We start from the raw sequence: 27,509 nt of genomic DNA on the forward strand, positions 1-27,509 counted from the left end.
TGGAACGCTTAACTACTTTGAATAGACGGCCAGGCAACGTTTTCTAAAATGGCCGATGGCGATCCATGAATTTGGTTCGTACCAAAATATAAATAATTTTTAATAATTTCTTTTTGAAGAGGAGCGGGTGGGAGGGGAATTACACCTTCTAAAACGTTTGATAACCACTGTGCTATGGTATTATTCCGGATGATCAAGGTTCGATACTCGTTAATCGCGGTTTTTTTTACATAATTCTTTTCTTTTTATGGTTTCCTGGCATTTTATAAAATATTCTCTTATCGATCAATGGATATTGTTGTCGTTAAATACAGACGTCTCAAAAATCTTTATTTAGTCAATGGAAATATTTTACTTTACAGTACAAAATTACAAAAATTTTGTTGACTTAAAGTCAAGAATATATTATTGTCATATTAATATTTCTTTAATAAAGTATTATCAATATACTTAATACAATATTTATGTCTAAATGCAGTCACCAGTAATAGGTACATATTTTAGATCAATTTCTAAAAATAGAAATTACTTAGTTAGGGTAGACAAACTCGTAGATCGTAAAAATAATTACTTCTACGATATGTGTAATAAATATATAATATTTGGTGAACTAATACTACATAGTACCGTATAAACTCTTCATCATAGCAAACATTTGAGATCTGACTTTATGATTCTTCAATTGACGAAAAAAAAACAGAAAAAAAAACGAAACCTATTTAAACTCAAAGTAAATACGTAAAAAACTCTTTCACGATCAAAAACTTTGAGTATATTCATCGATTATATACCGACAATAAGAGTTGTGCATTAATATGTATAAATTAAATTGAATGTATATAAGTCACGTGTTCGGTATGACTATCTTTTCAGAACGATTATTAAATATTTGCAGTCTTGATCTCAATTCTTTTGCAATTCCTACAATCATACGAAGGATAGACAAAATGTTTGCTACGATCAATAATAAGTATACATATCTTAATGTTTGGAAACATCAGCAAAGTGAACTTTCTTTCCATGGCCGTCTAAAGTCTCCATTAAGCTCGACGTGAAACTGAATTCTGAACTGCTTTCATCGTCTTGATCTCTGTAAAATGATAATTCATAAATTATTGTACATCCAACAGTACAATCGAGAAGTTCTAACTTATCAAAATACAATTACGTACAAAGTATCTAAACTCGTAAGACTGCCGTTTAGTTGTCGTATATTAGAAGGACCATCTATCTTCAACAATTCCAAAAAGGAATTTACAGTTGACAAATAAATTCCTTTCGATCCAGCTACTCCCAAATAACGAGGGTTAGACAACTCGATTAATATTCGTTCTGGGTTCTTCGTCGGCGAAGTGTACGATTCTTGATCGAGTTTCAAGATCTCCACGGATGAGAAGTAAATAATGAACAAATAGGGTTTACGGAAAGCTACGCAAAAATAAGAAACAAATGTAATCAATGTAAAAAATCGTTCGTAATTGTTCTTACCAAAAACAAAGGGTAAATTATTCCACATCGGTTCGATGCTACGAGTTCTTTGGCCATTTTCATTTACAAACATTCCAAACTCGTTGTAGCAGAGCAAGATCTCCATTTTGTCAGGTACTAGAGAGACGTTTAGAACGCATACAGGGAAAATATCAAGTTTAGCTACTCCCGATAGCGCAGCTTTTACCGAATTATCGTCTCCTTCTGGAAACTCTGCAACATTACACGAATTCATATATTAGTAAATAAATAAATAATTGCTCTCTAAACCATTAGTTTTGCTACTTACCATCGACACAGTAATTTTTAAGATCTATTTGGAAAAATTTATTACATCCCACGATAAGGACATTCTGAGTAAATATGGCACAGTTGCATGGCTCGGGTGTTTCGAGTTCTCGAACACCAATAAATTCTCCAGAATCCTCTTCGGTGTACCATTTGAGTAATCTATGTATAGTTGCATAAGAAAATCTCAATACCGCGCCTTATGTTTAAACGACATATCGTGTAAATGAAACTCACATTACGTGGGATGCTGTCGCTGCGCATAGCATGTCCCCTTGTAATTCGTATAGATGGCAGCTATCGGTACCAGTTAGAACTGGCTTTGTATTGATTGCTGGCCTGGAGCATTCAGCGGCCATTGCATTACTCTTCAATTGTCTTAAATTACAAGATACTAATTGCCTATTTTCTCCAGCTATCATTAAAGCTATACCCAAATGAGGGTGCACAGTTAACTGATGCACCCCCTTCACTCCTCGAATAGCAGTAAGCATCCGTGATTTTGCACCGCTATATGAGAACAGGCCTTCCTCAGCGCCCAATAAAAGCACATTTTCCTCGGGCAAATTTACAGCACACGTTAAATCCAACTGAAAAAAGACGATTAAACATTAGTAGGGTCATTAGGACGAATAAAAATACGGGTGATACAAATTTGCTTACTTGATTGCTTTCTAATCTTAATATAATTTGATATCTCTCACTTTTATGAATATTACTCAAACGATTTTGACTAGTAACAGACTTCAACGCTTTCAACCAATTTTTCTTATCGGTTTGGTTCAAAGCCATTATATCTAAACGTGACGTTGGCCAACAGGTAGTCGAAGAATTAGATTCCAATCTAAAGATAAACGGAAGGTCCGACTTCGCTGTTCTCATTACATCCGGTAGCTGTACACTATCCAATACTGTAAATCCATCCTTCTCGGTGAGATTCAATCGATTCACGGGTGACATTCCGACAGCAGGTTGATGTTCATAAATACATAAGCTTGTTCCTTCCAATCTAAGGTATTTTCTTTCCCAACAAGTTTTTGTGCGTATCGGGACTTCCGCCCAGCCTTCCATTATCACGTTGTCCTTACTTTGGACATCGCATGTATCCTAAATCGATGATACAAATTATTATATAATACAAGGTGTTGCACAGGTTTTTGTATACATTTTGCCAGCATGTTCCATAGACACTATATTTTATTAGGTGATGCTTCAAGAAAGCCCCTAATCAAGTTAAATGTAGAACACCGTTTGTGAATAAAGTTTGTACAAAAACGTGTAGAACATCTTGTATCGATTTCTTTTCGTCTAAAAAGACGTAACAGAATTCATACCTTCTCCGCTTTATCGGGTTGATCAATGGTTAACGTTTGAACGCTTCCGGATAACGTGGATAAGCTTTCGTCGCTATACCTCCAACTTTTGCCAAACTGTTTGGCGAAACCACCCGGTAAGCCGCAAGTAGCTGGAATGGTAACCGCGCACTTGAGATGTGCCATTACTTGACACTCGCTGCAAATGGCTGCACGTTTTCCAAATCGAATGGAATCCAAGCAGCCGGAGCATTTTCCTGCTCGCATTGGTAGACCGACTTCGAATCGGTGAGGAATGTTGTGCCCTATCCTTTGGGGCGATAACCGTTTCGTCAACGTATTAGCAGACTGTAATTCCGTCGTGTAATTCGAACTCTTCATTTCCGGAGCTGTAGGAGAAGTTGGTGCGGAAATCGAAGCGTGCATAGCTTTGAGCGTCAACAATTGGTCGGTTAACGTTTTAACTTTTGCTCGTTCTTTTGCTAGTTGGTTCTCCAGCTCCCGGTAACCGACAGGCATCCCAGTCCCGCTAGGTGGTATATTTTCTTTTTGTTTAGTGCCAAGTATCTTGTCACACACCGTTGTCTTCTTCTTTTTACTACACTCCTCCAATTTGAACTGCAAGTAATCAATTAATTTTGTCTGCTGTTGCCTGGTGCTTTCAGCCTTCACTTCCATTTCCTGATAGAACTGTCGCATTTCCTCTAAGATACTTTCCAATTCCGAAATTCTTATACGAAGCTGTTGGCCCTGATCCACGCTAGTCTGTAGATCGTTCATAAGCGCGAAGTTCGCTTCCTTCAATTCGTGGAACCTCGTCAAATGCTCGCTACTTTCTTCTTTAACCACTCTTGTCTCTGCCTTGGCTACCTCCAAGCTACGTTTCATTTCAGAGAAATCACATTCCAATTCACCGCACTTGGTTGTTAAATCCTCGACTTGAGTATTCAATTCTTGCACGAGCCTCTTGTATTGATCCCTCTGAGCCAATAAACCGTTTCTCTCGGTCTCTATATCACTGGTTTCAGATTCGAGTCTTTCTAGATTGCGTTCAGCGGCCAGTCGCAACGATCTCTCTTCATTTCGAACTGTTTGCGATTCGCGAAGTTTTGCTTCGACCGCTTCCAGGTCTTTTTGTAACTTCATCTTGTCTTGGATCAGTATATTCTCCCGCGTCTCGTGATCGCTAGTCAGCTTCTCGTAATCCATCAATTGCTCCTCGAGCACCGTGCATGTTTCTTTCAAAAGTTCGATATTCAACTCATTGCCCTTGATCTCTTGCTCTAGCCTTTCGATCTTGGACTCGAGTTCGCTCTTTTCTTCGGCATGTTTGGAAATTTTGTGCGATAAACGTCTATTCTCGGTATTCAGACTATCGACCCTATCTTGACTCGCTCGTACTTGCTTGCGTGCCGAATCTAATTCTCTGCGGAGCGAGGCGCTCGAAGATTGAAGCTCTTCTATTTGTTGATTAGCTTGAGTCAAAGCCTATATCGAAACAAAACAATATGACGAAAATATAAAGTAACGTAAAGGGGAAAAATAATAAAAATTAAATCAAGCAATAATCGAAAGAAATTCATAAACGGAAACTATAGATGTACAATATTTAAAAATATTTACTCTCTGAGCAGAATCTGCTTGCATTTTGTTTCTAGAGGAATCCTTGGTTATATCATTCAACGATGATTTTGCACTACTTAATTCTTTGAGCAATTTTCTAGATTTTTCTTCCTCTTCCTTTACTTTGTGATCTAACTTGTCTGACAATTTATGTTTTTCTTCTAGCAACATTTTCACTTTATCCTCCGCTTTTTTGCATTCTCTCAATGCAATCCTTTTATCTAAATTTGCGTCTGACAATTCCTTTTCTTTCTTCCATAAATTGATCTGCGCTTGTTTCGCGGTATGACGTTCAGCATTTAAACTTTCTCTCGTCGTTTGAAGTTCATGCTCTAATTTTTGTATTTGTTCTTCTATACGAATATCCGGTGCCACCGTTTCTCTTTTGGGCATCGTGCTAGTACTTGGTTGTTCAGTTTCCATTTTAAGAGTAGCGTTTTCCACTTCTAGCTTGGTAACGCTATGTTCTAATCGTCGTAATAATTCTTCTAAATTACCAACTTTACGCATGTGCTCTTCTAAAAATATTTATAAATTTTCATTAAACGATCTTCGAAAAAGTTAACGGCTGATTTTTAAAAGTATACCTTCTTTCTCAAGCGAATCCTGTAACCGTTTCTGTAGCGCAACTTTGTCTTGTGCAGCTTGTTCCAAATTCATGGCCAGAGCTTCACTCTGTTCCAAATTCATTACAGTTTCGCTTAAATCAGACTTTGTTACCTTCAAACAATATTTAATTGATAAGATCAAGAACTTGTATGGATATACAAGTAACTATTTGTTCAAAATTAAAATTAATATTAAATATATACTTGTAATTGTTGCTTCAACTGTTCGTTCTCGAGCTGCACTCTGTCCAATTCCTGTTGCATTGTGGTCACTGTCTGTTCTAATGCCATAGCATTCTCTAATTGATTTGATCTATCTTGCAATTGTTTTTTTAAAGCTTCTATTTCAGTATCCCTAGCTGGAATTGTTGCATGTATGGTACGCAATTGCTCTTGACAATCTTTCAATTCATTCTGTGCTAATTCTAAAGCAACATTCAATCTCGATTGACGACAGTGATTAGAATCTTGTTCATTTCTTAGTTTAGTCTCTAAATCCGTATTTTTTCCTATCTCTAAATCTAACTTTGCTCTTAGTTCAGCCAACTGATTATGCGCTCGAGCTGCTATTTCTTCTAATTTCGTCTCAACGCCTTGAACGCTTTGTCGACTAAGTTCTCTAGTTTTGGCTAGAGATTCTTTATATTGCATCTAATAAAATAATAATGTTATTGTATTCTTTAAAACTATAGATAAATTATCATGTAATATTTTATTTCCATTATATGGTGACAATAGAAACAAATCAAATTGCAATTAATACTTTTTAAATATGCTGCTAAATTTGATATTTTATCATGAACACCCAGGAATAACTAACCTGAAATACCCTAAGCTTATGCAATTCTGCATTTGCTGTTTGAAGTTCACATTCTGTTCTCTGTAATTTTGAACTCATTTCATTGTTACTTGTGCATAATTCTGTAATTCTTGCAGTTTGAGTCTCAATGTGCTTGTTTAATTGTGCAATTTTTTCCCTTTCTGTATTTTCCCATTTGCGTTTTGCATCTTTTATTAAACTAAGAGCCCTGGTTTCTAAATCTCTTCTTTCTTGGCGTTCTAACTCTGTCATTACAAGATATTTACTATATACATTCTATATATGCAATGTTAAAGGGGTTTTGTAAGCCATAGTTATTAGCATGTTTAAGTACATAACAATACTGATTACTTTACAAAATTAATAGAAACTAAATATTAAAAATTTTTAATTTGCAATATAACATCCAATAAAATATAATTGTAGTCTTAAGCTAGTTATAAAAATTCCATGACCTCTGTATTGATTAAGGTAGTAATATTCAAATTCATTAATAAATAAATAAAAAATCCAAGAATTCTTTGATTCTTTCATACACAAATTATAAATTACAAATTACAAATTACCTAATGTTCTTTTTATTCCAGCTAATTCTGACCTAGTGGCAACTAGTTCTCTTTCCAATAAATCTCTCTCCTTATTAAATGCTTCTAATCTCTTTGTTTTCTCTTCAAGTTTAGATTCTAGACATGCCATTTTGCCAACTTTCTCTTCAAGTTCAAATATTTTCTTTTGTTTTTCTTGGAGATCCTTCTTCTTGGAATCCAATTGTGCCTCCAATTCACTCTTTTCTTTGTACAATTTATCAGATTGCGCAGAACGATGTTTATGAAATTTAAACTCGAAGAAGGAAGAGTTATCTTTTTGTGCATCTTTGGTAGGACTGCTTGATTCTGGCTCAAGAACACTTTTATTACTGCCTATGAACACAAAGTATATTAAACTTCAAAGTAAACATATCACTATCATTAATATGCCTCTAATAAAAGTTACCTAAACTTTTTCTAATTATAGCCAGATCGCATCTTGCTGTTCTCAGTTCCTTTTCCAATTTTTCCTTCTCCTTGGTACATGCTCCAAGTGTTTCAGCTTCTTCTCCCTCTTGAGCCTCATACCTAGAGGATAATCTCCCCTTTTCACAATCCTTTTTATAACGTTCCTGAAACTCTTTTTCTCTACGTTCGAAATCCATTCTCCTTATTTTTCATTTGTGACTTACTTTTTAACAAAGAAATGCTTTTATTGTTTGGAGTTATGAAAACATTTGACCAAAAGATATCCTATTTTAAACGCGTTTATAATGTTTTTCAACGAGTCTGAGCGTGCATGCACTCCGTTGAAGTTTGAAGCCATACTTAGTTAGGAAAAATTTGGTAGGTGGCGCTTATGGGCATTACACTAATCTAAAAACTTGTCGGTGTGCACACACTTAAAATACTCCATCGTCGGTGAAGCGTCGTTAGAGGTTAGCGGCCAGAGTCAGTTGTGGTCGCCATCTTAAAATTGCTATTCTATTTCAAACTGTGTATGTAACTGATGGTTCGCATCATATAGAAATTAGATTGCACAAGTAGTAGAGTAATAATTTTATTCATATTCTGAAAGTTGTATTACAGTGCAATATAGTGTTACTTTATTTGTTTGTAGTATAAGTTAAAAATAATTTTACATATTCGTAATACCGATAGAATTATTTTGATGAAAGTAAGGTTATGATCTGTATTTTTTACAAACTGTATGACGCTAAAAAAATTGACTCATGTTGGGTGTTATCAAATGCGGATGTCCGTAGATAAAGCGCAGTTTGATAATTGAAGAGTGATAATTATATGACATAATCTTATATTAGGGATTTTTCAAAGATTTTTTAGTTTTATTTATAATAAATTTCCCTCCAAATTTGATCCACGTTACATTTCAGGTTCTTTTATTCTCGTAAACAATTATAAACAAATAAAGTTAAAAATTGTATTAATAGATCGTCTTGTATACAACAAATGATTTTAAATTTAAAATAAATTGTGATCACCTATCATTTCCCTGTAGGTTTGTTATGGTTTATCAAGGACATTTGGCTGAGTTTATGATGTGGTTAATAAGAAATGGTGCCATTTTTCCTAATTGGTATTTTGTTTTCTGTATACCTAACCTTCTATTACCATCTTGAAAGAATTATTTATACGTACTTTGCAAAAGGGAAATAACTTACTAAATATTTTGTATTGATTCCTTCTTTAATTAAGGGAATTTCTTATATCTATAAAGGATATTTATTCCTAAAACCAGTAATAATTGAAGTTTAGATCACTTTCAAATAAGTAACTCAGCATATTTAGTTTTAATTCTTACCGTGAACGGCGTTGATTTCTTATTCCATACTAAATCAATAACATTGTAATGCCTAGGAGGTTTTCTACAGTCCCCAGAGTCATGAATAAAAGGTTTCATCAAACATATCTAGTCTGTCCTATGCTCTGTTTGCAATTTTATTAATATTAATAATATTAATTCTTGCACAGAAATCTCTCATAATAGACATGAATGATCTATGGATCATTTTGTGGTCGGTAACATGGATCCATTGCTTTTGTCAAAAATTAGATGTTCTTGTCTAAATTACATTTATCGAACAATAAGTAATTATGTATACACAAAATGTACATAGTAGTGATTATTATTCATTAAAATGTAAATGTTAAAAGCCGGCCTGAACTACATGTCTCATGTTGCACTGAAAGATCAATATGGCGACTTCCATGAAGTAATTAAATAAAAGTGAACACTTTTGTTATGAAGATTGAGTTTCATAATAAATTCACACAAAAGTGCAAGCGTCAAATACTTTCATAATTATGCTCATTATTATGCGATGATAATCAATGACACTAAAATTACACAAAGTGAAATTCTCATCATTCCAGTACGTTTTTTTTAAAGCTTCTGTGTATACTTAATAAAGAACATGTGCACCTGCATTTCTATTAAAAATGAGCTGCAACTATTTGCACCTAGACTTTGCACATTACATGTTATGTGCAACTATGTGTCCAAAATAGAATTCGTTCATACCAATGCAAGAAAGTATATGTTAATGTAAAAATATTTTGATATTTTCTTGCTAGTGTACTGTCGTCTAGTTAAATAAAAATACTGAATATGATCAGAGTAAATTGTATTCGTCTTTCTTTCAGCTTTTAATAAAATGCATAAAGAATCGAAGTATAATTATAACAAGTAGAATCTGAATAATATAAACAAAAAACATGTTACAACAACATGGATTATCAAGGGATAAAGTACTATTCCGTATTTTTAAAAATAAAGGTCCAACTGCTAGCAGTATATGTGAAAAACTGGTATTTATTAACGTGCAAAAATTACATTTTTTGTGACATTATTAATTTATTTAAGGCTATAATTCATGTACACATATATTTTTATAAATCAGTCAGATATTGAGATAACATTTGTGTCAAACTCTTGACATTTTGATATTTTAGTGTTTCTATAATATAGTGATAAACTTATTAAGACTGAATTCTTGCATTAGAAAGACGATGTAAAAAACATTGTTATATTAACGGAGGATGAACTTTGTGAGTTATGGAAATATATGAAAACCATATTATTAGAAGCTCAAAAATTGTGTACACAATCATCCAATAAAAAGAATAAATATGTGAAAGTAAGGTCCTTTGTAAACATTTGTTTACTCCCAATTATAGCATTTACTTAATCTTTAATATATCTTAAATTTCAGGAATATAACCTTATGATTAAATTGATACGAACAGTAACTGCAATGGCACTTGAAACAATTGTACAACGAAAATTTATACCTAATATTCTATTACAAAATATTATGTTGTTACATTCCATTATATTGCCCAGTTTAAGTGACAAGCAGGTTGATGTTTTATTACATTGTATTATAGATTTTTAATATTTTTTCCTTAATGAATTAACAAATAAAAAATTTCTAAGGCTAAGAACGAAATATCCTACCTACTGGAAAACTGGTGGAAATTAGACATGACATGGAAGGAAAAAGTGATAGTGAATGCGGTGAAATATCTTGTCCAAAGTTGCAAATCTTCATTGGTAATTATATATTACATGGATATGATAGAAATATACAATACTGGAATATTGATTGTATTTTTAGTTACATATAAAACGCTTGTATGACATAAGATGTAGTATCAAGTTGCTAAAACGAACAGAGGATGTACAAGAATTGCTTAAACTTGTTCGCGAGAAATCTGTGATGTCGATTGAAGAAGGTCAAATGCTATTCTTACATTTGTTTACTCTTGGGGAGCAATATATACTGGTACAAGTCATAATTATATATACATGCTCATTTCTTTTATATGAAATAATATTGACATGAAAATTATTTTAGGGAATTCATAATAACATAAAAGTAATATTACAAGATGTAGGAAACAGTTATATTCGTGTCTATGCAAATTTGTATGCAACAGCATGGTCAAATGCATCTGCTAAAATGAAAAAATTCATTGCTGAGAATTGTTTGAAAAATTTAGTTTTCCATTGTTTTCGCGCGCACAGAGATTCGGCAGGAAGAGGGGAACTTGGTAAAAATTTGCTCATATTTCTTACTGCTATTCACGAGAATAAAAATCAAGCAGTAAGATTAATGATTCATAACCAGTGTAAAACTTTACTTTGGAAACACTTAGAGGTAATAATGCAATAACATATCTAGTTTATGATAAATAATGAATATAATTTTTTTTCACAGGCTCCTGGTTCCTACATTAGGTGTAATGCAGTAGAAATTCTTTTTGTGACAAGCTCTATACATTACACGTGTGCTACGAAAGATAGAAGTATAGTTTATCTTCAAAAATATTATAAAATAATAGCTCATCTTTTAAAAGATTCTGATCATCAAGTGCGCAATGTTACCATGAGCGTAAGTTAATTTTTATCCACGATCCGCCGAGCGTTTTCTAAACATATCTAAACAGATTTTTATTTGATAGCTAATATTTGATAATTTCGAATATTATTAGGGTCTTTTTGAAATATTGGAAAAACATTGGAACTGTGTTCCAAACAATATTATTCGCGACTGGTTGTATATATTACTACATTATACAAAATGCTCGAGTAATTCTGAAATGAGAGCAAATGTTTTTATTCGCTTAAAAAAAATTTTAATCAAGGAACGATCTCATAGAATACTTAGAGATTTTTTACCAAATTTCGCACAAAGTATTTATGATGAAGACAAAACCGTAGTAGAAGAACTAATCAAACTTCTATGGCATGTACAAAATCAACTTGGAATTCCGTTCTGGGATATTGTACCGTTAACATACATTCTCGATCGTTTAGAGGTGTGTATGAATTCGCCTAACATAAAAATATTTATAAATGTAAATAAAAATAAATACTTCCAGACTACTCAGGACACAATTTTATTAGCGGAATTTATAAAACTTCTATGGTTGCGTATATCTTTAGATTATACAGACAATCATAAAATAATAGAAGAAATGGTATACATAGGGAGAAATAATATAAAAGCAATTAGGAGATTTTGTCTTCATTCTAAATTTGTTATAAATTGGAATGTCTGTATAGAGCTTATTGAAACTATTTTACCTATGATAGAAGAGGAAATGGAGTGTTTACCTTCGACGGAAATATTACAGAAAAAATATAAGAAAGCCAAGCTGAGTAATAAGGAAAATAATTGTAAAAATGGTAATAACATATATAGTTAGATTAAATATAGCATTCAAATAAATGATTATCTTTATTTTGACAGGAAATGTCAATGAGCTAGATGAAGATCTTGACAGTTACAGAGATGTACAAATATATATTGATGTTATTGCTACGTTATTAGTAGCAAATGCAAAAAACATAGAAGAAGAAAACTTTACTCAAGCAGAGATAATGGTTTTACAATCAATTGCAAAAATCTTGCCACAATTTTCTAAATTTTTCAAGGTAATTTTTTCAAAGCTTGATCCTCAACGCGCAAAATTTTGTGATTTATATAATTTTTTCCTAGGAAACTTCAATAAATGAATCAGTGTTATTTTTATTTTCTTTAATACCGGCGAAGTTTTTTCTCGATAAAACTGACATCATAGAGATGTTAATGCAGCAATTGCGTGATCTTAGTACTTCTGAAGATACAATTCTTACAGTTATATATGTTCTTTTCAAATGGAATAAAGGACAAACGATTTTATTTGCACTGACAAACCTATTTACAGAGTCATTAAATATACATATACAAACTAACGAGGTACAAGTATTACGTGATAAATACGATCATAAGGATATAATATGACACTAATGAACAATTACTTTAGGGCACTTGTAACGACTCAGATGTCTTTAAAATTAACGAAAGAGGCTTAGAGTTAAGTCTCCGTATTTTAAAACATTTATTACATGTTGAGTACCGATCCGTCTTAATGAATAAGTATCATCAAGATGTACTTACATTTTGGGAAAGTTTACATAGGTGGAGAACATTTATACAAAAAGAACTAGATAACGAGTACAATATAAATAACGTAATATCCAAAGATTTAGTCGTCAAGTTTTTTTATGAATACATATCAATGGTCTTTTTGTTAGATAAAGCAGACGTGTTCAATGCTTCGGAACATTTATCGGAAATTCTGTTATGGATGACAAAGTACGTAAATAAATTGCTTATTTTCAAGAGTATTTTGGAAACTATTATAATTTATATTGCATTTTTAACTTAGGGCAATAGTACCTCATATACCGCAAGTAGACCTGGATACTGACAGCCATCAAATTTGTATCGATTTAATGAAATGTACTTTTGACATTTTAAATCTATTTATGAAAGAATACGATAGTACCCCAAAGTTATGTTGTGATATTGTACTTTTGTATAGTAATTGTTTAACTTCGTTAGGGGGTGTTGCTTTTTTGACTAATGCATTTGACGGATTATTCAATTTACTAGATTTTAGTAAAATGGCTTATGAAAATCAGGAACCAAATTTGTTAAAAGTTGTTGTACCAAATTTTGTTTCTATTGTAATGGTTACTTTAACCAGATATGATCAAAATGTCTTGGCCAAACAAACAAACGTAAGTATTACTTTGTTGTTTTAAGACAAAAGTAATATCCAAGTTGAAGTATTTTGTGTATTAATTGTTACAGAATTTAAAAATACTGCATGAATTGACGCAAAAGTATTTCTCCGTTATTAAGAGTACTTTTAATGACCAGAAAATGTGTCTCCCCTACATAACTGTCATGTTTAACACCGCAATCGGCAACATAAGCAAAGAAATGATTCGTGTACTCCAAAATACACCTATTAAGATGGAAAATATTTTAATAACAAATTTCCCTTACTTAGCAACAAAGATACTCAAAATAATTTTAATTACAAAAAAATACCAATCACTGAGTGTTCAGGTGTTAACAAAAACAATAACAAATTATACAAAAGTGTGTATGTTTAAACTGTCTAATATGTATCATTGTTCAAGTAAAACTTACCATACATGATGTAATATTTCAGATTGACACGCTTTCCGCTCTAGTAATAATTCACAAAATGGTTAAATCATCTGATAAGACACTTATCAACAAACTTAGAAACGTGACATTAACATTGAAAGAACACGATCGAGAATGGTCTTCTGACACTCCCTTTGACAGGTATAAGAAATATTCAATTTTATATTAATAAATATCTAGACAAGATGAATGACGTTCCCCATTTCAGATCTATCAACGATGCAATAAATATAGTTTTAGATACTATATTGCAAGAGTAACATATTTCAGATTCTATGATGTTTTATTTCATTAAGAAAAATTCTTCCAGTAAAGTAAGGTTTGTGCAATATTTCGAAATATTTCACGTAAATAGTTTCTTTAAGTGTTAAAGGAGCGAATAATTTAGTTATACATTTTTAAACAAAATGAAAGAATATTTTTCTATGAAAACAGAGTACAAAACTATTAGAGATAAAACCCGTAATTGGGTTATTTCATGTAGTTGGTAAAATAAACATCTTTCAGATGATTTTAAAAATATATATTTTGTTTATACCGGGATATTATAATTTTTTATATATGAAATATGTGAACTCCCGTTTATATAATAACCCTTTATACAAAAGATATTAATAAATTACTGAATTATAGTTACCACAATAGGTATTTGTTGTACATTTATACAATCTGCATCTTGATTTTTCGTCCACGTACACGATCAACCGGAAGATGTTATATGCCGCATCTGTCTGACAGCAGCTACAACCCTGGCATTACATCCAGAGCTGCCGTTTTGATAATCCTCTGGTGATAATCTCAGTAAGAGAGACATGTGTTGTAAGTTTTCTGACAGGGAGAGACCAAGTTCCTCCAATATATTGCCAAGGTAATCTATAATACATATTTGTAATGTTTAATTTAGATAATCTTATATATATCTTATTCTTTACTAATGCAATACTTTAGTCCACTCGCCTATGTCGGTGGCAAGTTGTTTACACGCTGCAGAGCTCAATTGACAAATTCCTAAAGTTTGATCTAGAAACATTTGACACGTCCCTTTAGCAATAATGTCTAACAAAATACCAGTGAACCCAGATTCGGTTAAACCTTGTGCATATTGCGGGTCTGCCGCTTTTAATGCTCGAGTTAGGTTTGGATTTTCTCTGAGCAGGAATGGTTCTAAATGCTGCGGCAATGTCATCAAATATTGTCCAACTTGAGTTATGTATTCCTGAGGTGCGAAACTATAATCAGGTAAATCTGCGCTTAGATGGGTCATTTTGTTTACTTCTGTGGACCATGCAGGTGCCTTTTGCACTTGTAGTAACTGAGTAAAAATCGGAGCAAAGATCACTTCGTACGTAGCATGATGCAAATCGGAACATAGTTTGTGTATAGATTTTATTATCGAGTCGAGAATAGTTTTTTCCTCTGTAAACAAAATAATCATGATGACGTTAAGCGGCAATTCTTCATAGTAACAAAAATCTGGCGGTATTACCTTTTTGGAAGGATGCAACAAGGTTCTCTAGGTCAGTTTGACTAGATGTGTTTAACAGTAATTTTTTGTATTGATTAAAAACACTGCCTGTTGCACTTTGTAGTTTGTTGTTAGCTTCAGTTATATCGATTACCAAAGATTTTTCAAATTGCTGAATTTGCCCCAAAAGATCGCCTAAATTAATTCCAGTATACATGGGAATTTTGTTATAAATTTGCAAAGAAGAGTCTAAAATTGTATGCATTACCTATAGTTTGCATTAAAGTGAGACACATTTGAAACAGATTCCAATCCTCGTGCTTTACTTTTTTGCGTTCTAATTTCCGTACGGTTGCTTGATATTTTTCAAGATATTTACTAAAATAACTCTATAAAAATCAGAAATATGTTTACCACGTATATTTGAACATCTTTTTACCGTAAGATTTTGTTTTGAACAACGTACATTTAACGATTTTAATAAACCGGGATACCCACAGCCATCGGTAAAAAGTTTGCATCTTTTATTGGCCTCGTTTGCATATTCCATTATTCTTGAAATAGTGAGGGAAATAACATTGATCGTTTCGCTTAAATCATCTTGCGCACGGTCCATCGACTGAAGACGATGTTCAAGTTGTGCAGTTTCGTAAACATTATATTTTACAATGTACGGTACATAAGGCGCGTATATTGCTTGTGCTAACAATAGCAATTTTTGATTTTGTAATTTTCCATGCGACGATGCTTCGATCGCACCATTGAGATTTACTGCAAAATGTCTTGTAATCTGTTTAAGTTCAAGCAGTAAAGACAATTGCATGGAAGTCGAATGTTGCTTTAAAATTGCTTCTATACATTCTGGAATACCTGGATCTAAACTTTTCAGAAGATCGGTATATACTTCGATCAAAACGTCGATCGAACTATTTGGGAATACTTGATGACACCATTTAACCTTAATCAAAATCACGCTGCTTTAGTAAAATATATATCGAACACTTTCCGATAGTAATCGAATGTTTCGAAATCTAAGAGCTACCTGATCATGCCAACTAGATAGTAGTTTATCATAGTAATTGTGTAACCAGTAAGTAACGTTTTCGTCTTGTGCTAATTCGATAGTTCGGCGCCATTCTTGTACCAACGACACTTTCAAACAATTGTGATAATATTTAACAAGTTGCGGTAAACGTTCCATTTTACTAAAAATATCCACATAAACTTTGGATTGTTCTAAATATTTTTTAAAACAAAGATTAGGCGTTATATTCTATGAAATAGTAAAATACGTTCTATTAGTAATCTAATTTACCCATATTTGCAGCAGTAAATGCTTGTACTAATCTTGGACTAGCCATTGCTTCTAATCGATTTTTCAAACCTTCTAATTGTAATTTTTTATCTTCGTAGTCAACGACATTTACAAGCATTGCCAGTGACTTTTGCATACTGAACAACTTATTCGCAATAGCTTCTACATCTCCTGACTCGAATACCTGAGATATTTAAAAAAACACAGAGACAATTTGTAAAACATTCCTTCCTTCTATTCTATTATTTACCTCCTCAACATCATTGGCTAGTACACTCCAATTGTCAGCCTCGTGCAAACCCTGTTTAGCAGTTTGCAGATCTGTCTTTATCCTATCTATTCTTTCTAAGGTTGCCATAGAGGATGCTGTGTCTTTTTCTACCTATTTAATAAATGTTATCATTATGGAAGATACGGTAGTCTGTTTTGTTACTTATTAAAAAGCGTTTAAAAACAAGACCTTTTCAATTTCTTCCTTGACAACAACCATTTTCTCTCTCAGAGCCAAAGCTTCTTGTTGCAAAAGCTGTGTATCCCTTAAAACTCTTGGCAAACTTGAAAGAACAGACTGACTAGTCTCCTCCAAAGCACCATTGACTTGTTGTACGTATAGTTGCAACTTCATCACCAGGGATGAAACAAATGCCTAATTGTAGTAACATTTTTAATGAATTATTTCAAAGAAAACTAGTTTCTTTAAATTTGAAACAATCCAAAAATCGTGTACTATTTCAGTGAAAATGCGATAACGAAAAAATTACTATTACAAATTCGAATCCAATGACAAAATTAAGAGACGTTGTCGTTCGCAATGCGCTAGAAAAAAAGTTGTCATCGTCGAAAATGACACGCGATGTCATTGACCGCGTTGCAATGGAAGCAAGAGGTCAGTTTAGTGACTGCATCAGTGTCGTTGAATTTAAAAAAATCTGCCGAGGAACGTAAGAAATCGGTGGGGTAGAATCAAGACAATCGTAACAACGGTACACGACTTACATCTTTGTTTTCTTCTGCCTCGGCGGACTTGAACGTTTTGTTGATCCAATCTTTAACGTCGAAAGATTCCTCGGAGAACGCGGACACGTCCTGAAAGCGTTGTTTTAAGGTTAGGTACGATTTAATCCTCTGTTCCGAGAATATTCTCGGTCTTCGTTGGAATCGCGGTGTGCTGGTATACAATTTTTGCAAAAATTTTCACGCATACGTAAATTTAGAAACAAGAACTGCTTAAGAAAAAGATTAACGGAGTTAATCGACCGATTATACGTGCTGCTTACCATGACAAAATTTTGTTGCGACAACTTTTCGGATATTGTTTCGTTCGAAAACGGAGAATTACGAACTGTTGTGCACGATCGGCAACGATTCGGTAACGATCAGTTGGAAATTTATTTTTCACTTTTCCTTGATCGCCGCATAGCGCAGAAGTGCTTCGCCGCGAGACCACTTTGCACTTTGCGTGTTGCTCGTGACTCGAGCCAGGATCCGGAAGGACAAGTTCTTGTCGCTCACTATTGCAACAGATTAAACCATTCAAACGTTCTCGGTACATTCGACCGTTAAGTATTTCCGTTACATCCGTCGAAGATAATCAGTGTTCGCGGCTACTTAAGGGCGGGATCAATCGTGCGAACGTCGTGCAACATTTGTCCCTTAGGCAGTTCGCGATACCTAGGTTAAACTTATTTCGTTCATTCGGCGAGAAAATACGAAAGAATCGAGAGGTTCGAAACGACAGAGTTCTCGTGGTGCCGGCGCGTTACGTGTGTGACTAGCAACGATTTGCGATAAGAACAAAGAACGAACGAAAAGTAAAAGAACCGTCGAAAGTAAGACAAGTGGTACGTTCTTAAAGCGATAGTCGTGATAAGCAGGCTTCTGTATCTCGGATTGCAGACGGATTCGACGATGGAACAGGGTTTTCTGGAAGACAGCCCTTTCACCCCCTCGCGATCATCGGCTCTGTTTTCTCGTGACACGATCCACGGCCCTGGATTCCGACGAACTGCCTACCAGGAGGTAGGCGGCAAATCGAAGGGGAAAAGGGAGAGAAAATGGAGAACAGCATGTTATCGGCCACTTCCGGGCCCTTCGTTGGTCGCCACGCCCCCGAAACTGCGTTTGCGCGTGACGATTTGCGCAACAGTTGGAACTTGGAATTTCGCCTCCTTGAAATCGTCTTGGTCGCGACGAAAATAAGGAGAGCTCTAGCCGAGCGGAACCGCGACACGACTGTATTCTGCCCTTTTTCTTGCGAACGTTCAACGCGTCGAGCACAAAGCTACTCTTTACCTCCCAGGTTGTGTTACACACGCGTACCGTATCGCTTCTTTTTTCTGTGTACGTGTTTACCGTGGACTCGCTACGTATCGTCGTATTTCTCCAAGGGCTTGAAAAGGTTCCGAAAATAATTGTTTCAAACCGTTATATAGAAGTTCTGGTCGAAACTGCTACAAAGAACCTGAAAGTCGAACCATATCTATGTTAAAGTTCTTGTATCGGTGTTAATACAGGTTCTACAACTGTTACTTTTTAATTTCGGAATCTGTATAGTGTAAATGTTTTGAAAAGATATTGAAACCGTTTCAAAAACGTTCATCGTAACTGTTTCAAGAACCTAAACTTGTATTATAACAGTTTTCGAGTCTTGCTCAAAGCGTTTGAGACCGCGAGTTCGATCGAGTTTCCTTTAGGGCTGAAACTATTCTGATATTTGACAAATATTCGGATGATACCTATACTTAAACTTCAAATTCAACTTAAGTGGAATCAAACGCTCAGCGTTTTATTTTAAGTTATTTTTGAAAAATTTTAGAGCAGTGATAAATTTCGAAATATTAGGTATGTTAAATCGATATGAAAGGTCAACCGTCAAATATGGGGGTGGCAACGCGATGGCATAAGCGTTCTCGTTTCGTGGCGTCCATTTGATAGAGATCGAGAGTACAATGAACAGTATCCAATACAAGAATACATTAGAGAGGACGATGCTACCATATGTCGAAACGAGCTATGCCTCCAAATTGATCTTTTAGCATGGCAATGATCCGAAACATGCATCGAGTCTCGCGAATGATTGGTTAACCGATCATAAAAATCTGTGTTTTTCTTTGGCTACTTCAGTCACGTGATTTTAATCCCATAGAGTAAGATTTAGTCTTTTCTTCGAACGATTCTAGTACCAAGGTTTAATCTAAATAATTAATTGTGTCGAGACGTTTGTAATTAAATGCTTTGCATAGTTAGGTATTCGAATAGTCAAGTTTTTGAATAGCCAAATATCGAACTCGAGGTTTAACGTTATAGGAAAGGAAACAACGTTGATTTAAACTCTTTTTTTCTAATCGTAGATTCAGGACGAGATCTCCAAGTTCCACTCGCGACGAGGAGATTATTCTTTCCTGTAAAGTCGAACTTTATTACGGACGGCAATCAGGCTCAATCAGTAGAGCGTATTAGAATCGTACGCATTTAACGTCGCGCATAAAGCGCGTCGATCGGTAGTCCAATTTTGTAATTTTGCCGTGCATACGAATGCGTGGCGGTCGATTAGTAGTCGCCCTTCAATTCGTCCATACCGGGACGTTTCGAAAATCACAATTTCATTCGATCAAACACCGTCGACGTTCGTTTTTAACAATGTTAACTCTTTCTATCTCTTCGTGTCGATGTTAAAGTTAAGTTTGTTTCGTATTCTGACGGGGATACGACCCCCATATTCGTTATCGTAACGCTTAGATAATTTTGCCAACGGGGTACGTTGGAATCCGAAAGATACGTCTATCGTTGCTTTCGAATAAATATTCCCAGTATAGCATAGTTTGTCCAGTATTGTAGAAGAAACAAGCTACGTTTCTGTAAAGTGGTAAAATTACAGAACCGTAGCCCTTGTACGGAAAGATCATTGTACTTGGTCCCAAGAGGACCATGCAATGCGTGGGCCCTTAGGCAGGAGGCGTCCTCGACCTTGAGACCCAAACAAGCCAATCCCAAGCCTTTTGCTCGATGGCACCGAGGGCACGGGATTGGCTAAATGTTCTCCACGATACCAACCACTTCCGAGTGTTTCCGGTTGGGGCTGCCAGACCAATTCCCCGGAAAGCAGAGACACCCGGTGAGTTGAGAGAGCAGGTAACTTGTCGTATTTTTGTTCTGCATTTTCATTCTTCACCCCACGCCAAAGCACTATTCTCCCAGCGTGCACTGTCGACCAAGCAACCAACGTGGAAAAAAAACGCAAGTGGTTATCAATGCGCGATAACGGGCCAACAACCTTAACAGTTCCACCTAATCTCCCTTCCTGTACGAAGGTGCAATTCGGCCCCGAAACGGTCCTGTATGGCTCCGATTACGCATTGTTGAACCCTGCGACGAAACAACGCGACACGCGACTGTGTTCGTTGGTGGCTGTGTAGCACAGGGAATCGACTCCTTTCGAACGTGTAGCAATTTATTCGTGACGTTTATACGATCGAACATTTAAATTTTTATCCGCTCGATCCGCGATATATATTTCATTTTATAATTGAAATTTTTATTTTTATTTAACGGGTTACGGATAAACCGGATGCAGCTTTTATTCGTCGCTGGAAAGTTTTGTTTAGATAAGAATTTTGCCCGCCTGGTCTGATCTGAAACCGTTCGTCCCCGTAACACACAGTCGAGCTTCGAAAAGCATATTTTTGGTACGGTATTTTTTTGATATATCATCTGGCTGAGATACATTACATTAGACCAGCCAATCGTTCGCTCTGGTTTTTAACGCACACCACGCTTTGGTTATCCAAGCTTCTATTCCCGTCGATGTGTCCGACAAAAACCCTCAGACAATACTCATAAGATTTAGGGCGAGTACTTGTGCTTAGGGTACACGACTCTCTAATGCACAAATTCCGTGATTAGCAATCCTCCTGCAAACGACACCTTCCCACATACCTCTGTGCTACTAGGGTGGTGCATAATCACGTCCAAAAATTTAATACTCTCTGAATTTTCTCCTTTTCTTCTTCTAATTGGAATAGTTTTTCTGCTGGTTTCTGCTTCCGGTAGTGGTGCAAAAGTACTCTAGCTTTCGATTTTTCTATGCTTCCTTTCGATACATTTCCTCGAGACAAGATACAAGGTATACCAAAATTATTTCTAGAGACGTAAGAGATTTTAGATAAAATGTTTTAAACAAATTTTCACAGCTGCGATAGTCTTTGCGTACAATTTTGGTGCAAGTGCGAACGAAACGAGTTTAGCCGGATGAGAAAATGTTGGGAAAATAATGGTAGAAAACACGAAAAAAAACTTATGGACCACCCTGGTGATAGTAACCACCCCCGCAGTCGTCGACGCGTGCATTTATACGGCGTCGTTGCATTCTAATCCCGACTGTAACGATTCGTCGAACAGCCCATTCTGGTTTTGTTTTCGTTCCGTCGACCTGCCTTCTCCCCCAAACGGATCAAAAACTATCTCTACGGAAGTTCCACGAACGATAATAATCCAGCGGTCGAGCATGTAACCCCATTTAATTCCGCGGCTTGTGGAAACTTTCCAAAGACAATCAATGGTTTCGTCTGGCACTTTGCAAAGTAAACGCTGCCGGATGAAATTAATGATCTTCCTTCAATCTCGTTTGATTGCAGGCCTTTCCCGTGGCGCCCGGCGCTCTTGCTGTACCTGTCTGTAACTCGCGTTTCGCGCCACTTTTCTTTCTTTCCTGCCCCGTCTCTTTGTCAGAATTTTCTACGCGAATTTCCGCGATAAGAATGGAACTAAGATTAGTTCAACGGGCCAAGAAGCGAAATATGTTCCGTTTGTCCGGGTATACGATCGGTTGCCGCGAGGTAACGGGTCCTTAACCCGCCCCAGAACCTCGGGAATCGTAAACGTTTCGTCGAGCCAAAAAATATTCTCGCTGAAAAGAGGCGTTAAACCATTTGCAAAAGCCTCCGGCGGTGGTACTCGCTGTTAAATGTTCCCTAACTGCACGCGATATTCGATGCAACGATGATAAAATGACTACGTTTTTCCACGGCTTCTAATTTCAATTTACTGTTACTAACGCCGATGTTGTAATTCCTGCTTTAGACTTTCTTAAATCCTGTATTTTTACTTAGCAACTTCAACCTCGAAAAAGAGCCGCTGGGATCTTATTTGATACATTTAGCGATATAAAACGATGAAAGATTAGATGCTTGGATATTTGGCTTGACCGCGAGATTAATTACGAATTCAGAAATTATTTCCATATTTGTCGCGGGCTGCTGTAACGATCAATTTTTTACAGTTGACAATATCGACGTCGTTACATCTCTTAACGTCGTTTTAATATTGATGTTAGCGATTAGATGCCACTTCTTCGAACGATTTCAAGTTACGATGCTATAACTTTGACGTGTTCGAAAATGGCCACTGTCGGTGCTCGAAAAGAAATATTGTTACACAGTGTGCATTTGCATATCGTACGAAATCAGTAAACAATAGTCAATGTAGAATGGTATGAATCACTTAATCAGTCAGTCGATTCGAAATAAAAAATATACGTGCAATTTTCGGTTTGCGAACATTCAGTTCAGTAACTTCACTAGCCAATAAAATAAACCTCGGCCTTAATGTTATCGATATAGGAGACCTTATCCTACTGGGGTGTGACTTTGAATCACATATCAAGTTTGAGTAAGTGGTCTATAAGTAAATTTATATAATTATTATAAATTAAATAAATTTACTTACGGACCTTACCGTCAATCAAACACGATATGCGACCCAAATCCACATCCTGCTAGAATTAGGGTCAATTTACATACTTTTAATTTTGAAGCAATGAAAGAAAATTACATTTCACGTCCTCCCAGAATATTTACCAGCCAAAAAATGGCTGCAGTTTTTAAATCAATTTCTGCAGACGAAGACGTAAATATGGAAAGTATTGCAAATGCGAAGAGATTCGTTTACGACTATTTAGCATGCTACAGTCAGACTTTTTGCGCAGTCTTCTATAAAAATATATTTTAAACGAGTGGTAAATCCAGTTGCTTCTTCCATTTGTCTTATCTGCATCTAGGGTTGCTCGTATGGAAAACATGAATTTCAAATCCATATATTTATAAATATGTTGCTATGTCGGTATTAGTTTTACTAATTTAATTAAGAGTAACAAATATATAAGATTCTCTTTTATTTTACTTGTTGGGACATTCTGTACATGGTTTTACTATTACTATTATTTTCTATAAATTAGTTCATGGAAATTATTTTGCTCGATAAATATAAAACTTTATCTAGTACGCTTAGGAAAGAAACCACTTTCTATTGATCGTGATAGTAAACTCTGAAGAAAAGTTTATTAATTCAAATCGACGTTTATAGTCTATGGTGAAGGTCGTCTTCAGGAATCGCTCAAAGTTTGACACAGTATTATGCATCGTACGTAGGAAAATTATGTACACGAAAATTAACAATTGCAAAAATGTTGTTCAAGTGATACTAATAACGCGTAACTACTTTTTGTTTCCGCAATGAAACGATTCTAGGGGCGAAAACAACCCCTCAAAGACATTATGACTGTTCATATTGTCGTGAATATAAAGAACGTTTCGCTGAAGCAAAAAATAATTACGTTATTAACGTCACTTGAACTACATTTCTGTAAAGTTCCAAATTTTTTGGAATTTTCATCACACGTCGATTAAATAACTAGTGTTTTTTTACTCTATCGGATGTACAGACGCACACATAGAACCACCGTTGTACAAATCTCCGTTATCCGAGTACTATTCGAATGTTGTATTATCCGAGCAGAATATCCCCATTTCTATTAAAACATTTTCTCATAACGGAGAAAATGAATTATTAAAAGAATTTGGTACGAGTAATAATGGAAAAAGTAATATAATAAGAATTGAATGGTGCAGGGAAAGCTACGATCACTGGCATTAAAAATACTTTATTAGGAATCTTTCAAGCGTTCGTGGTATTAGAGAAAGGGTTTAGACGGTTTCAGCCATAAAAGGAATTCCACGTAGGTATATTAAAAAAACTTGTGGGACCTAGGAACGAAAAAGATGTGGAATTCTTGAACTTTCAAGAATTAACTTGTGTAAGAAAAATTGTTCTTTTCCTATTTGTTGATATCTGAGCCAACGTCGTATTCCGTTAGCAGGATTAGGGTGAAAGATTTTTGTATTTGAAGAGGACACGTACAGTTACAATATATTTTCGTCTTTCGCATTTTGTTATGTATAGTGTGAAAATTGTTCTTTTCCAAATGGCCATTTTCGGACACAGGGAATCGGCGTGGCTTCAGCGTGAAAATATCGAGGCACAGCTGAAAATGAGTATTTATTTAAATGGTGCAAAGTCAGAATTACATCGCCGAGCGAGAGATGCACCGTGTCCCAGTGTCCGTGATACTGTACGCTCGATGATCGCGCGCGCGTCGGTGTGCGTAGGCTTATCTCTGGGCGTACGGCGAGGTTGAAATTATTCAGCCGGTAACGGCAGAGACTGTACCGAGTCCGCGCTATGCTTCTGAGAAAATAAACTCTCCCGCGCTTCTTCGCTGCCCGTAGCCCCGTAGCGCGCCAGCCACTTCCTTCGTGAATTCTCTTCCTCGAAGATCGAGTTGATTCGAGTAGCCGACGCTTCCCTCGCGGGGACCATAAGGGGACGAGAGCCCGTCGACTGCGCAATTCGCGTTGCAGACAAAAAAGAAAACTGCAGAGACGGTGAAAAAGGTAAAAAAGAAAGGAACAAAAAAAAATAGAGGAACGAGAGGCGAACGGGATATCGAATTTTTTTGCAACCCCTCCTGCTCCCGCTTTGCGCCTATATTGATTTTTAGAAATTCCTCGCGAGACGACCGAACGAACGAGCAAAACGGACCGGCGAAGGAAAGCGCACAGAAACACAAAGCTGCTGGGAAAGGAACGCGTGTGCCTTGAGTCGTCGCGGTCTCGTGTAGGGCGGTGCAGCACCGTTTTACGAAACCTTTTAACGGGCAACGTCCGATAGAAACCGGGGAGGGGGAGACGTAAATTAACTTGGGAGTTATCAAACCGGGAGAACACACTGCGTCGCGTCTTTGCGAAACGTCTTTGAGAACTCTCGGCCGAGTTGAACGGATCGTTTTTTGTGTCTTCTTCTGTAAGGTGACGCTGCGAAGACCTATTGCGTAATTCATTAGTAGATATTCTCCTACTGTTTTTCATAAGCTTCGTCTAACATTTCATCCCGTTTTGTTTATGTTATTACGCTTGGTACGCTTCTCGTCTTAAAAGACCGTCGAAAAACATCCGTTAACGAGATTCGCGTTTGACGGGTTCTGTGAAACATTGAAAAACGTTTGCACAATATTTATTCTTAGAAATTTCAACTTAGATCACGGTTTACAAGTGTGTTTTTTTTCTTTCTTTTTGCGTGTTAAATCTAGAAAATAAAAAAACGAAATTCGAATTAATCATAACATTTGTCCTCGTAACTCTCCGACCTGCAAGAAAGAAAATGAAAATACACGTTTATCGAGTAAAAGTTGGCCAAATCTTGTTTATTAAAATTTAAGCATATATGGTAATTATTGTAGGCGAAATTGAGAACCCCTGTTATAGATAATGCATCGTATTTAACATGTACGGAATTTCCGCGAGAGATCGAAAACATCGTGGAACAATGGGAGAGCAAATAATAGTAGACTGTGTAAATTGCAGTATTCGATCGAACGATATATTTTCACCAAGATAATAGTCTGGCATGTAATAATAATAGAATGCAAAAAACTTTCCGTTGGAACGGTCCGTGGAATAAAAAGTTGTAAAATAATCGTAAGAGGGTGGCTGTGCACGAGTTCGGAAGTATTCGGTAAGTATACGTTGATGGCATTTGTTTCTAGCAGCGGGAAAATTCCCACCCACGTTAGACATAATGCGAGACGGCCCTGCTCATAGTCGAAAGCAATCGAAGGTAGTCGAAGTCGTCCGAGGACAGTGGAAAATAGTGGGACGTTTCCCCTCGTTCGGTTGTGATTGCCCCTCTGTTCCCACCATCGCGCGCGCATCCCTTCCCTCGTGCTCGTTGGCTCTCTCTCTGTTCATCTCGTTCCCGTTGGCGGTTCTCTCGGTCGTTTCCTCCTCCCTCTCTGTCTCGCTCCGACTGCCTGTCTCCCTCTCTGTTCCCTTCCGTCTTTGTCGTTCTCTGTCTCTCCTTTTTGCTCGTTCGGCTCGTTCTTAACGTCAAACCACTTAGGGCCGCGGACCTCGGCAGTCAGTCGATCTTTCCTAGCAGCAGCATTCCGGCATTTTCCACCTGATCGCGCGCGAGCGGTCCGGCAAACGCCATTTTGTTCGATCACGTCTTCGTTTCACGTTAGAAGAGAGTATCCTCGTGCGTAAAAACGTTCGTATGTGCCGCGCACCCTTCCACGCCCCGTGGAACACCTGCGTTTACCGAAAACACAACAAACGAAGGCGACGCACTTTGTAACACGCGCGCGCGTTGTTGTCGACGTCGACGTCGTCGTGTGGTGCCGGTGGTTTTTACTTCGGGACGTTGGCCGTTGGTTCCGTCAAGCGAGAAGGGGCGAATTCTCGCGAACGCGGAAAAGGACGCCGCGACGTGTTGTTTTGTCCGTCGACGAGACCCGCACGGAACACGGAGTGCGTGACCCCGCGCGTGGTGTTCTCTTCCTCTACACGTTTTTTCTCCTCGTTCAGCGACGTTCTGGACGACGCCTGGGAAACAATACACGAGAAAACGTGAGTACGTACCCGAATTACATTCCATGTTCGCGGCTATCTCGAGTGTCTTTCCGTCTGTGTCGCGCGCGCGAACGTTAGATCTTGTTTTTTTTCTGCCTGCATGGCATCGTCTGCCATGTTAGACCGGCGTCTGTTTCTCTTTCTCCCTCTTTTTCTGTCTCCCTTCTCGCGTTTCCCCCTGCCGCTCCCTCCCTTTCTGTCGTACCGCTCGCGCTTGTAAACGCGTTCTACCCCCACCTCTCTGTCTCTCGACAGGAGCGTCGACACGAATTTTCCGATCGCGAATTTT

At 36.4% G+C, this 27,509-nt stretch overlaps 4 protein-coding genes and 1 long non-coding RNA gene across 12 annotated transcripts in view; 3 read left to right on the plus strand and 2 right to left on the minus strand.

Annotated features, from left to right (window-relative positions):
* Positions 1–319: 319 nt before the first annotated feature.
* LOC143343900 (uncharacterized) lies at positions 320–8,339 on the minus strand. Of its 2 annotated transcripts, XM_076769266.1 has the most exons (13): positions 7,134–8,339; positions 6,707–7,060; positions 6,141–6,385; positions 5,525–5,971; positions 5,300–5,432; positions 4,713–5,230; positions 3,111–4,577; positions 2,440–2,883; positions 2,014–2,366; positions 1,778–1,938; positions 1,489–1,701; positions 1,173–1,428; positions 320–1,090 (listed from the first exon to the last, which is right to left on the minus strand). In XM_076769266.1, the coding sequence occupies exons 1-13, from the start codon at positions 7,330–7,332 to the stop codon at positions 982–984; spliced, it is 4,899 nt and encodes a 1,632-aa protein (XP_076625381.1). In that variant the 5' UTR covers positions 7,333–8,339; the 3' UTR covers positions 320–981. The 2 variants fall into 2 exon arrangements, with proteins under 2 accessions (XP_076625381.1, XP_076625380.1); XM_076769265.1 differs by having other exon boundaries at positions 1,173–1,701.
* Positions 8,340–8,416: 77 nt separating this feature from the next.
* Positions 8,417–14,047, plus strand: LOC143343901 (condensin-2 complex subunit G2). Of its 3 annotated transcripts, none has more exons than XM_076769268.1 (17): positions 8,417–9,233; positions 9,332–9,496; positions 9,691–9,825; positions 9,901–10,047; positions 10,125–10,241; positions 10,306–10,473; positions 10,546–10,848; positions 10,909–11,082; positions 11,183–11,509; positions 11,573–11,879; positions 11,944–12,128; positions 12,193–12,432; positions 12,500–12,831; positions 12,905–13,259; positions 13,333–13,626; positions 13,700–13,839; positions 13,907–14,047. In XM_076769268.1, the coding sequence occupies exons 2-17, from the start codon at positions 9,404–9,406 to the stop codon at positions 13,956–13,958; spliced, it is 3,369 nt and encodes a 1,122-aa protein (XP_076625383.1). In that variant the 5' UTR covers positions 8,417–9,233; positions 9,332–9,403; the 3' UTR covers positions 13,959–14,047. The 3 variants fall into 3 exon arrangements, with proteins under 3 accessions (XP_076625383.1, XP_076625384.1, XP_076625382.1); XM_076769269.1 differs by having other exon boundaries at positions 8,417–9,060; positions 11,573–11,894; positions 11,962–12,128; XM_076769267.1 differs by having other exon boundaries at positions 8,418–9,060.
* Cog7 (conserved oligomeric Golgi complex subunit 7) lies at positions 12,357–18,450 on the minus strand. The gene is made up of 11 exons (XM_076769270.1): positions 17,756–18,450; positions 17,475–17,564; positions 16,939–17,124; positions 16,729–16,860; positions 16,479–16,662; positions 16,206–16,399; positions 15,630–16,121; positions 15,432–15,552; positions 15,185–15,358; positions 14,656–15,114; positions 12,357–14,571 (listed from the first exon to the last, which is right to left on the minus strand). The coding sequence occupies exons 1-11, from the start codon at positions 17,756–17,758 to the stop codon at positions 14,399–14,401; spliced, it is 2,208 nt and encodes a 735-aa protein (XP_076625385.1). The 5' UTR covers positions 17,759–18,450; the 3' UTR covers positions 12,357–14,398.
* On the plus strand, positions 17,377–19,070 carry LOC143343906 (uncharacterized). The gene is made up of 2 exons (XR_013080031.1): positions 17,377–17,583; positions 18,375–19,070. It is a non-coding gene; the product is annotated as an uncharacterized LOC143343906 (long non-coding RNA).
* Positions 19,071–26,062: 6,992 nt separating this feature from the next.
* LOC143344207 (uncharacterized) overlaps positions 26,063–27,509 on the plus strand; it is a 99,501-nt gene continuing 98,054 nt past the window's right edge. For 2 of the 5 annotated variants that reach the window (XM_076770040.1, XM_076770044.1), the window contains exon 1: positions 26,065–27,217. The gene's annotated coding sequence lies outside the window, so the exon portion shown is untranslated. Of the gene's footprint in view, positions 27,222–27,509 lie in introns of all 5 variants that reach the window. The other 3 variants (XM_076770049.1, XM_076770048.1, XM_076770042.1) reach the window with 3 other exon arrangements.

Source organism: Colletes latitarsis, chromosome 7 (genome assembly GCF_051014445.1).
Source record: "Colletes latitarsis isolate SP2378_abdomen chromosome 7, iyColLati1, whole genome shotgun sequence".
Taxonomy (NCBI): domain Eukaryota; kingdom Metazoa; phylum Arthropoda; class Insecta; order Hymenoptera; family Colletidae; genus Colletes; species Colletes latitarsis.

Coding starts and splice junctions, on each gene's coding strand:
- LOC143343901 (XM_076769268.1), top strand. CDS start 9,404: ATGTTACAACAACATGGATTATCAAGGGATAAAGTACTATTCCGTATT. Junction 11,083..11,182: donor TGCGCAATGTTACCATGAGC/GTAAGTTAATTT, acceptor GAATATTATTAG/GGTCTTTTTGAAATATTGGA. Junction 13,260..13,332: donor TCTTGGCCAAACAAACAAAC/GTAAGTATTACT, acceptor TAATTGTTACAG/AATTTAAAAATACTGCATGA.
- LOC143343900 (XM_076769265.1), bottom strand. CDS start 7,332: ATGGATTTCGAACGTAGAGAAAAAGAGTTTCAGGAACGTTATAAAAAG. Junction 7,061..7,133: donor TATAATTAGAAAAAGTTTAG/GTAACTTTTATT, acceptor TTGTGTTCATAG/GCAGTAATAAAAGTGTTCTT. Junction 1,091..1,172: donor CTTACGAGTTTAGATACTTT/GTACGTAATTGT, acceptor ATCATTTTACAG/AGATCAAGACGATGAAAGCA.
- Cog7 (XM_076769270.1), bottom strand. Junction 16,663..16,728: donor TAGCCAATGATGTTGAGGAG/GTAAATAATAGA, acceptor TAAATATCTCAG/GTATTCGAGTCAGGAGATGT. Junction 15,359..15,431: donor CACTTTAATGCAAACTATAG/GTAATGCATACA, acceptor GAATTAATTTAG/GCGATCTTTTGGGGCAAATT.